General features: G+C 30.8%; 1 protein-coding gene across 8 annotated transcripts in view; it reads left to right on the forward strand.

Annotated features, from left to right (window-relative positions):
• LOC105194437 (protein MON2 homolog) overlaps positions 1-12180 on the forward strand; it is an 84559-nt gene that overhangs the window by 29965 nt on the left and 42414 nt on the right. For 7 of the 8 annotated variants that reach the window (XM_039454696.1, XM_039454697.1, XM_039454699.1 and 4 more), the window contains exons 5-7: positions 7685-7810; positions 7914-8111; positions 8200-8446. In XM_039454696.1, coding sequence (XP_039310630.1) covers positions 7685-7810; positions 7914-8111; positions 8200-8446 — 571 coding nt within the window. The remainder of the gene's footprint in view (positions 1-7684; positions 7811-7913; positions 8112-8199; positions 8447-12180) is intronic. The other variant, XM_039454700.1, reaches the window with a different exon arrangement.

The raw sequence follows: 12180 nt of genomic DNA on the forward strand, positions 1-12180 counted from the left end.
TTTACACTGCAAGAATGTACCAGCGCGAACGAAAATTCGTCTGTTTTGCGCACATTCTCTTGCAGAAAAAGAACGCCTCCCGCTTAGGCACGTATACTAGCTTCTTTATAGCAGGTAGCATAAGAGCATCGACTTAGCATAACTATATTAATTTTTGAGATGCTACATATTAAACAACATAATAGATTAAATTTGCAAAGGACATTGAGTGTCTTGACGATTTCTATTTGTGTTTATTTTATAAACAAAATATGATATTTGTAATTATTATAATTTTTCTTATTGATAGGATATTTTGTTATTATAATTTTTTTTTATATATTAATTTGATTTTATATTATTTTGTTATTTTATAATAGTTTTTAGTTTTTTATTATTATTTTATAATTACTCTTGTAATAAGGTTTTGTAAAATAGATTGTTTTCACAAAACCGAGTATACATAAAATTGAAAATTAATATTTCTTCAACATTTTTAAAATTTTAAGTGTTGTAGCTTGAATTATTGAAATATTATTTACAAAATTTAATATATATTTTACAAAATTTAAAATATATTTTATAATAGTCTTTTTAAGCTTTAAAATGTTTCTTTAAAAAAATTGGTGTGGTAATTTCTTTTGCATGACATCAAACTTCTTATGTAAAAACTAATTTCTTATAAAATATTTTTTAATCTTGAAACTAAAGAATTTATGGAGGAAATAAAAAGAGAAAAAATGTTATAATGTACTTTATTTTTATAAATGTTTTTAGCATAGTTTAAAGGTCTTTTTTTCATACTCTTGTGAAATGCGAGAAAATCTTAATCGTACTGAAATTTTTGTAATAATGTAAATATATATAAAATATAATTGAAGAGTTTCCTACAAAAGCTGAACAAGTCTAAAAAGTTAAATTTTTAGAAAACAACAAACTTCTCATCTTTAAGTTGTTTGGTGTATAAACATGATCATTTTCTCTGAACATATAATAGATAAGTTAACAATTACTCTTGGTGATTCAATTACTGCCGTTTTAGTCTAATTGTAATATGAGAAAAAGAGAATGAGAGCATTATGTATTAAAAATGTTTTATTGTTAAACTAAAATGATTATATATGTAATTATTTTTAATTATTTTATAATTTTAGTTTAACATTAAAATACAAAACATTAAGATGAGTTGATAACAAGGTGAAGTCGAGCAAAGTAAAGATATAATTATAGTATTAATTTAAAAAAAAACATTTATTTAACCAAAAATCACATATAAATCACATAAACATGTTTCAGACTAACTTATCCATCCTCAGTATGTTACAAAAATTGGGGAATTTGTTATTGTGCAGATACAAAATATAATTTTAATTCACATATGTCAATTCGATATAATAAAATGATGTTAATGGTAAGTTTTCATTAATCTTTTACAGAGAATAATATCAAGAGGCGCGGTCGCGTCTTGCGCCAATGCAGGCAAGCGAGTCGCAGATCGACCCTCTTTTATGCGAGTCGGCGAGTTCAGGCATAACGAGATTATCAGATCTCAGTAAAGGCTGAACCGATCAAGTTCTGAGTAGTCTCAATCAATAGCTTGGGGAAAATTGCATAATAAAAGTGTTCTTATTTTTTTTTCTGTACCCTGCGGAGATATCGCGACGCAAAGTCGAAACTCGACGTTTTTACTTTTAAGAAACGTCATTATCGTCGCCCTCGAACCTGGTCCAGTACATCTTTTTGACACAGAGTGGCCGGTGGCGCTCGCTACTACACTATCAGTAGAGCTCTATATTATAAGAGTAGCGCAATCCTTTTATCTTTTAGCGATGCCGACTGATGGATCTCTCATCCAATGAGCATTCGGTGATTTTAGTTTCCACACTTTTCAGCCAATCAGCATTAGGTCCAACATAGCGGCATTTGCACTATTCTTATAATATAGAGCTTTAATTATCAGTTCGCATGCGACCATGTGATGCATCACGTGGCCGCAATATGATAGGTTTCCTAACCTGTAACCTGAATCGTCAATAATATCTCAGTTTGCCAGGCAAACGACACTTTTCTGCCGAATTTGTTCGTCTCGTACAAAAACGCGTTGAATAACCCTATTATTAATAATATGTGCAGTTAAAATATATATTTTGCATTAATTAGAGTCAATATGCTAAGTATTAAATTTTTCAAGTGTCATAAGATATGATTGACAAAGTGCATATGAATATGGTAATGAAACAAAGTTAATTAGATTGGATGCCCCTTATTAAATCTATTTTTATCTTCCTATCTTTCTCCAATACATATTTTTCTTACTTTTCTTATCAAAACTGTGGTTCACTTTCTCAGGTCTGCCTATATATATATATATATATATATATATATATATAAATACACAGATATTATCATTTAAATTATATTTAAAAAGGAATTAAAGGTACTGTTTCTTGGGTTTTATTTAAAAAATAAAGATACTATCATTTGCATTTTATTCGTTAAAAGTAGTACAGCTATTTCAAACAGCAATATATTTTTTTTCTAATTGGCGCAATTTAAAGATTTCATACATTTGTTAGAAAAAATACACTTAGGTTGAATTAAATAAGGTGCGCGCGCACACACATACATTGGCGCTTTTTTTTTACCTTTTTTTGAAAAGGTAATTTTGTACTGATAATTTATACGACATAAAATTCTTGACAATATGACTCTCTGAAAGGTCATCTATCGCGTGCTTCCTTATATCACTGAGAACAAGTCTCCAAAATAATGTATTTTTGTCATCAAACCGTTTATATTCATGTCGTTTTATTATATCTAATTGACATATGTGAATTAAAATTATATTTTATCTGCATAATAGAAAGTTTCGTAATTTTTGTAACATAGTAAGGATAGGTAAGTACATAAGTACATAAGTACCGAAACATACATGTGATTTTTGCTGCTAGATAAATGTTTTTCAAGTTAATACTATAATAATCTTTACCTTTCTTGACTTGACTTTGTTGTATCACCTGAATATTTTTGCGCTGTTTAAAATGAATAGAAATATATAAAATATTATTTCAGTACGAAGATCTTGCTATGATCATCTCGGCCTATCTTAGTTAATTTATTAATATTTTGTCTTTGAATATTTCGAGCTTCAAAATGATTATTAATTTTGTTATAACATTAAAATATTTTTAATATATCTTTTATTCTAATACTGCAATTGAAAAAGCAGTAGTAATTAGATCGTTAACGGTAATTGTTAACTTATTTATGCAAAGAAAGGACGTTTTTTGCGACATTCCGGGACAGTTAGTAATATGGTTGTAAATGGGCAATTTTTGGGGTGGGGGATATTGCCGTTTGTGGACGGCAAAATCAATATTCTTGTACGGTTTGCATGCGCATTTTTGTCAAGAAACTGTGAACGTTTCGTGACGCATGCGCTGAGCGTAGAGTTGAATGCATGAACAAAGATAGTACACTGAGCTCTCATAACCTGTAACCGGAATAGGCAATGGGGTCGAACGTTACGCATCGAAGTGGCCTGTAAAAATTGTGCGTATTCAAGCAGATAAGGATGAAGAACGAAGAAATGGAAGAATTGATGCAGTGTACGTTGCCGGAGCTTGCAGAATTAGTCAACAGTGCACGCGTCGACACTGCCAAAAGTCTCACGCAACAAATACGACGCGGCGTACTATTTACCGAGTAAAAGCAACACAAAACGATGACAACGCAGAATGTGTTGTGCGCATATTTCAAAGAGTTGAGTAATAGTCGTAAGTAAATGAGTGGGAACGTTTGCCGAACGCGGCGCGTGGTAGCGCGTGATTGCGGAGAGGTTACCCGGGCGCACGCACGGTGGTCGGGTGTTCGGGACCGAAGTGTTGGCGTGCGGTGAAGGAGTGTATCGTTATAAATTTCAAAGAGTTGAGTAAAATCAGAAATAGTGGTTTTATTAGAGTCGGGGGGGTGGGGAGCGAAGTCCATCCCGAACCTCCTCCATCAGGAGGCTTTGCCCCCTTGACTCCCAGCAGGGGCTTTGCCCCCTGCACCTCCGATTAGGAGTTGTCGCCTCCTGGACCCCCGCTGGGGGCTTTGCTGCCCAGCTCCCCTTCGCCTCGCAACATAGTTGGAGATATTACAATACTTATCTGCGCTTGTTTTTCCTGGTGTGACGCGAAAAAACGTACTTTTTTTGCATAAAATATTGTATGCACCATGGAGCCGAGCGCGTTCGGCTCGACTTCGGACGCTGTTACAGTACGAGCTTCGCGCACGTAGCTACGCCTCGTACTGAAAACATCGTCCTCAGTCAAGAACGGCAAAGCTCGGCTCCGGGGTACATAATGCATTATTATACGAGGTGTGATCAAAAAGTAAGGTGACTTTTTGAATTTCGCGCGCTCTGTACACTCTAATTTCAAAAATTTTTTTTTTGTGTTGGTACACTCGTCACGATCATATGTTCACAGTTTTGACTATATAACATGTGTTGTTTTTATGTGAGAGGCATAAAGGTTAGACTCGTGTTTGCGTGCTCGGCGATTTTTTGCTGTTGAAAATAATGGAGCAGAGAGTTTGTATTAATTTTTGTGTAAAAAATGGTATTAAGTGTTCAAAAACTCTTGAAATGTTGACAGTGGCGTACGGTGAGTCAACTTTGAGCAAAAAAAATGTTTATAAATGGTGTAAGTTATTCCAAGAGGGCCGAGAAAATGTAAACGATGAACCTCGCTCTAGACGCCCCAGCACGTCAAAAACCGACGAAAATGTTCAGGAAGTGAAAGAAATTGTGTTGAAAAATCGTCGAATCACGATTAGAGAAATAGCTGATGATCTTAACATATCGTTTGGCTCATGCCAATCAATTTTAACGGATGTTTTGGGTATGATACGTGTGTCAGCGAAATTCGTTCCAAAACTGCTTAATTTTGATCAGAAACAGTCGCATGAACATCGCCCAAGACATGTTGAACGACGTCAATGATGATCCTGATCTGCTCAAAAGGGTTATAACTGGTGACGAAACATGGGTATATGGTTATGACGTCGAAACCAAAGCCCAATCATCCCAGTGGAAGAGCCCAGGAGAGCCAAGACCGAAAAAGGCACGCCAAGTTCGTTCGAATGTGAAGGTTTTGCTCACAGTTTTCTTTGATTACCATGGCGTTGTGCATCAAGAATTCCTACCACAAGGTCGTACGGTAAACAAGGAGTATTACCTTGAAGTTATGCGGCGTTTGCGTGAATCAATAAGAAAAAAACGTCCGGAAGTGTGGAAAAAAAATTCATGGATTCTGCACCATGATAATGCACCTGCGCACAGTGAGTACTTTTTTGGCCAAAAACAATACTATCATCATGCCTCAGCCACCGTATTCACCAGACTTGGCCCCCTGCGACTTTTTCCTCTTCCCAAAATTGAAAAGGCCTATGAAAGGACGAAGATTTGCGACGATTGAGGAGATTAAGGCTGCATCGCTGGAGGACTTCAAGGCAATACCCAAAAGTGTATTTCAGAAATGTTTTGACGACTGGAAAAAGCGCTGGCACAAATGCATTGTATCAGAGGGGGATTATTTTGAAGGGGATAACATAATTTTGGATGAATAAATGAATTTTTTTTTATAAAAATGAAAAGTCACCTTACTTTTTGATCACACCTCGTATGTTCGGAGAAATAATCATATTTATACAATGAATGGCTTGAAAATAAGTAGTTGTTTATATAATAAATATAAGTATATTTGTAGAAGTAAATAGGGAGGTAATATTAGATACCTAGGGTAAGGGGCAGTGATATATTCATACTTTATATTTTTATTTTTTTCCTTATATTTAAATAAATAATCAGTTTTCAAGCTATTGTTGCTTTTATGTGTATATTATTTTTACTTGATTAGTAATGAAAAAAGAATGTTTATATATTTAAAAATTACAAAATAAGCATATCAACTGCTCTTCTATTCTGAAAGTCGCAATAATTTGGATAATTACTTAGCCTATGACGTTGTAAGCTTTAATTAATATTTGAGGATTTAGTTAAAAGAAAAAAGAAAATTTTTTGATTTGTTTGATTTTTGTAGAAATTTATATTTACTACCCATTTATATAATTATTTTTATATTTACTCTTTATTTATATTTATTTTTTTGTTTATTTTTAGTTATTTTTAATATTTATTTTTTATTACATTAACAATGATGAAGATGAAAGAAATTAAATTTAAACTATTGAAAATATAAAGCAATAATTGTCATTTCTATTAACAAATTGCTCTTAATAAAAACATTTTTTTATATATACTTTTCTATAAATATAATTTTTATAAATTGCATAAATATAGTATGGGAGACTGGGACTATTCGTTAGACCTTTTTTTCTATTATGTCTTTTGAGTCCTATATTCATTAAAAAGAAAGAAACATGGGACGGTTTGAAAGGTTGAATCTTCCCCTTCACAATGCCGGTATAGATAGAACATGGAAGTGTACTTGCTTTGAAGTACATATAAAAATGTTGAGCAATGCCAAAAATTACGAATAGCTCCAAGCCCGGGGTAATTCGTAACTAGTCCGAGAATATCCCGAAATTTGTGTTTCAAGTTGAAAAACTGTAAAAAAAAGTTGTTAAGACTTTTTTATTTAAAAAAGGATATAGGTATATAAAAAAAAATTGCAAACATACACGTTTACATGTCCTTTTATGCCATCGGTGTGACAGATTTCCTAATCTCACAAGTGTCAATCTTTAACGCTTTATAACTTTTTACCTGCTTAAGAGTAACGATTTTATATTCATATTTATGTTCTATGTACTAAAATACACAATAATATCAAGTTTGAATTAAATCAATGAAGAACTTTACCTCAATGCTTAATTCTGTGTAGCGCAGACTTTCGTAACACAGCCAAAGGGTTAGGATTACCCAACTTAGGTTAGGCGCTGCAACCAGTATTAACGAATCGCCCCGGTGCTCAGTATTACGAATAGCCCCCAACATCAACTGTGTGCATTATTGCATATGATCGACAAAAATAGATATCACACAACAAAAAGTAAACACGAAATGTTTCAAATACATTCTGGATACGATACATTCAAAGTTTTCAAAAAAACCTTATTATCTTATTTAAATTTCGAAGAAATGCTAACTATTAGAAATTACTTCGACTGTCGCAAAACACATTTTTCACTACTACGATTCAATATGACGTTACTAACAAAACTTTGTTAGCAACATTGTTACATTAGAACGTGTTTACAGTGTTTGAAGTAAATTTTTAATATGTACCCATAAAAAGATATTTTAAATTATCGAATTACCTCGTCTAACGGTCCCGGTCTCCTCTATATAATATATATACAATTATATTTTTGTATATATAATAATTGTATAAATATAAATATAATTTTTATCTGGACTTATTTACAATTGAGGTATAAGAAAATTTTAAACTTTTGTTTAATATTTTTTGAAAATCGATAAAAAAAAATAGATAAACCTGTGAAGTTGTTTTATTCTTACTGAAATTTTACATTTATATTTTTTGTTTGATTCTTGTCAAAATAAAATTATTTATGATGTGATAGACTACTGATAGACAATGATTTGATGCTATAGTCTACATAAAAAAAAAGACTTGTTTTTTGTAGGAAAATTTTCAGTTATGATTTTTTTACTACTTTGTGCATTTGGTTTTAGGATCTAGTACAATTGGTGAATGCTGATCAGCCATACTGGTTAATAGGTATTACTGAAATGACTAGAACTTTTGGTTTGGAGTTGCTAGAATCAGTTTTAACAAATTTTTCATCAGTTTTTTTTAAGGTAAATAATTTAAGAAACATATTTTTAAAGATAAAAAAATTGTTTTAACAAAATTATTTATATTGCTCAAAGATTACATGTTGTAAAGTTCTTGTTTTTTTAGCATCCAGAGTTTAGTTTTTTATTAAAGGAAAGAGTGTGTGCACTTGTGATAAAACTGTTTTCGCCTAATATCAAGTATCGTAATTCAGTACCAGCATCTTTGCAACAAGCAACTCCTTTAGATAAACCATATTTTCCTATTAGTATGAGGTTATTGCGAGTTGTGTCGATTTTGATACAGAAATATCATTCTTTATTGGTAAATATATTAGGATTTACGCATGACAGTGATAGACATGACGTGAATTTTCTCCGGCATAAGTTGCAGTAATCTTTTATTGTTTTAGGTAACGGAATGTGAAATATTCTTATCTTTAATTGTGAAGTTTCTGGATCCTGACAAACCTACATGGCAGAGAGCTTTAGCATTGGAAGTTCTGCACAAAATGACAGTTCAAGCAGATTTGTTGACTAATTTCTGCGAATGTTATGACTTGAAACCACACGCTACAAATATTTTTCAAGATATTGTGAATAGTTTAGGTGCATATGTACATAGCCTCTTTGTAAATCCACAAATGATGAGTCAGACAGGTACAGATGTGTTACATTATATGATTAGAAAATTAATCTGCTATACTTTTGAGGGTTTTTTTACTTTTTTTTGTATAATATAAACTTTTTACATAATATATAAATATAATAAGAACTTGATCAAAGGAGTATATATGAAAATGGCCAAAATTCACCTTGATTAGAAACCTAAAAAACAAATTTCACAGTGTTTCTTGATGTATATAAAAGAGAAAAATAATGATGACTTTATTGTATTTGGACTTCAATTTGGACTTGTTATTTGCGTATTTTAAATTATTGCGTTTTTGAATTATAAAAAATATTAACACTGCTGCGTAGCTCTTCGAAAAATTGTAAGATATATTTGCACACTGAGAAGGACTCTAGAGTTGAAACGTAACCAAATTTTTGCTTGTCCTATTGACCTGACTAACAGTACCTAAATTGTTTTTAATTTTATATGAGCTGATTTTATATTTATATTATGAAAAATAATATTTGTAATGTCGAAAATTGCAGCGGAAGTTGTTGATAGCAATAAAACCATACAAAATATGTACTGCATAAATGACCTGTTTTAATTTTTTTTATTTTTATACGATCAGATTTGTATATATTTTAATATATTTATTTATGCTTATTTTCAGATGTATTTTGCATATATAATTTATATCCAACAGCAATTTTTAATGAAGAAATATTAAATTTTTAAAATCATTATCTAATCCAGGACCAATGACGGGAACGTGATGATTACTGATCCCATTTTTTCTTTGTATTTTTTTTGGTTTTAAATTGTTAATTTTTTTTATTAATTATATGAAAAGCAAATTGTTTAAATAACTGTGATGATGTTTCTAAGACTTTTTTTTCTAAGAACAATAAATATTTATTTTCATATTCTTTAATGAATAAAACAAAAATATCGTACATTCTATAATGTACTATAATATAATACATGTGTACTTTCTTAATATTATATTCTATAATAAAATAACAAATGTTTTATGTTAAAAATGGGTAAAAATGCATAAAAAATAAGAAAAAAATTAAGAAAACTAATAAACTAAAATAATTAAGAAATAAAACAATAAAAATGAAATAATGAAAAAGAAATATAAAGAAAAACAAAAAATGGGATCAGTAATCATCACGTTGTTAGTTCTGGATTTAACAAAGAATGATTTTTTAAAATTTAATATTTTTTTTTAAATTGCTATTGTATATAAGTTATACAAAATGCATTTCAAAATAAGCATAAATACACATATTAAAATATCATATGCATTACGTATATTGTATGACATTTTACTGTTATAAGCAATTTTTTCCGCACTTCCCGATATTACTATTTTATAGACATCAAGAAACATGTAGAATTAGTTTTTAGATTTCTGCTATTACATTTTGGCCATTTTTACTCTTTTATGAGAATAAGTTTGTGATTAATATGTATACATATATAAATCATATTAAATAAAGGACATCGATCGATATGTGAAAACACAAATATTAAACGAAAAGCCTTATAGGTCATAGTTAGATCTTAGTGCTGATATTGTATGATTTTATATACATTTTCAAGTTTATGAAACTGCGCGCTGATAATTTTTGGTTTTAAATTACAGGTCTAAATCGATCAAGAAATAGTAATATCACGATATTAAATTGAAAATTAATTTAACCCTTAAACACACCGATTCTGTAAAATACGGAAACACATTTTTGGGTCTGGGAGACTTTTTCAACTTTGAGAAGCTATATTTTTGATTACAATCAATATTTTTCTACGATTTTTTTTTTTTTTTTTTAACAAAAGTTCGAAATCTCAGGAGTGTGACTGCACAATCGGCATTGGCGAAAAATAATTCATTGTGAAGTTATAAAAGAAAAACCATTAAGCAAAAATGAGAAATTGGTCAAAAATCCACTTTTCTTTCAAAAAATCATATCTTTGCAACAAAAAACATTTAAGGACTTTCAAATACGGCGTTTTAAAGCTAAAGAGTCACACTTTCATAATAAAATTTGGCAAAGTCATTCTTTTTAAAAAGTATAATTATGTAACATGGAGAATATGAGATATTTTTGGGCATCTAAAAATCTACTTAAAAAAAACAAAATCATATCTTTGCAACAAAAAACTTTGAAGAACTTTACAATACGGCGTTTTAAAGCTAAAGATTCATACTTAAAAAAAAATTATATTATTGTCATTTCTATTAAAAAATGTACTTATATAACAAGGCAAATATGAGTTATTTTTGATTAAATCGTGTCTAAAATTGAAAATTGATGTGTTTTATGATATATTTCGGAAAAACTCCCTTTTCTACAGCATTTTATAGTATTCCAACTTTAAACAAAGTATGCGAGTAACATTCGCAAACCGACCTGTTCGAACGTATTTTGTCCAGCTTTTTTATGTAAAATACTCACAAAAAAAGTTTCACTTACACACTATATTGGTCGCATTGACCATAACAAAACTTTGCTGCCGTGCCATTCGAATTCTAGTTGACCAAAAAAGTTGATGAACCATATCAATCGAAAAAGGAGATTTCAAACTTGTTTTACGTCTTAGTCCGAACCTCCTATCTCATTCCGTCTTCACATAGCAAGTGTTCAAAACTTCATATGTGGTCTCTCAGACTCACTTACGTGTTTAAGGGTTAATAATAATTGATGCTAACAAGCATCTAAATGTGAGAATTCTTTCCCCCTAAAAACCTGGCTAAAGTATTAGTTATTCGGCGGGCAGTTTTGTGAACTTGAAAATATATATAAAATTACACAATAAATATCAGCTAAGATCTAGCTATAATCTATAAGGATTTTCATTTAATACACACACACGCGTGCGTGCGCGCGCGCACACACACACACACACACACACACACATCTCAAATGGATTTTTAAAAATTGAACACCTTATTTTTTATTCCAGAATCTAATAGCTGATGTCAAAAGCTTTTCAAAACACTATAACAAAGTTTATTTTGTTTTAAATACTTTCTGAATTTTGAGGCTTAAAAGTTAGCTGCTGATTCTATTGCATGCGCGAGACCCTCGCGCATGCTGCGAATATTACATTTTCTGCTTTAAAGGCGATTATAGCAAATGCTCAAATTGATATCCCTGTACAGTCTGACAATATGCTAGATCAGGGAAACTTAAGACTACATTCCTACAAGTTTCATTAGGTATTGCTCTAATTTTATCTGTTATTTGTTGAAAATCATCAAGATTTTGAGGTTATAATAAATTATAAATCTTTTAAATATTCTTATAAGAAATAGTCGAGTGGATTTAGATTGAGTGGTCGTGTTGACCATTCAATATAACCCCTTTTTTTTGTTTGGGAAAACTATTCAAATATTGATGTACTTGTAAACCGTAATGAGGTGGCATCTTATCTTACTGGTACCAAATATCATTGAAGTTTTGACGAGCGATGTTTTGTATTACCGGTTACTATTTCATTTTGAAGCATGGCTAAGTAATTCTCAGCTGTTAGGTTCTCCTTAATAAAGAATGGCCTAACAATCCGATCATTTAGAATTCTAACTCATACATTGACTTTTTGTGGATTCTGAGTATGTGCGTCGTGCACCCAGTAAGGATTTTCATCGTTCTATTATCTATAATTATATCGATTTACATTCTCGATTAGCTCAAAAGTAGCTTTATTTGAAAAAAAAACAAGGTAATTATTCACTTTTGGAAAGCAGCTCCGATGGCGTCGATCTTGA

This window comes from Solenopsis invicta, chromosome 10 (assembly GCF_016802725.1).
Source record: "Solenopsis invicta isolate M01_SB chromosome 10, UNIL_Sinv_3.0, whole genome shotgun sequence".
NCBI lineage: Eukaryota > Metazoa > Arthropoda > Insecta > Hymenoptera > Formicidae > Solenopsis > Solenopsis invicta.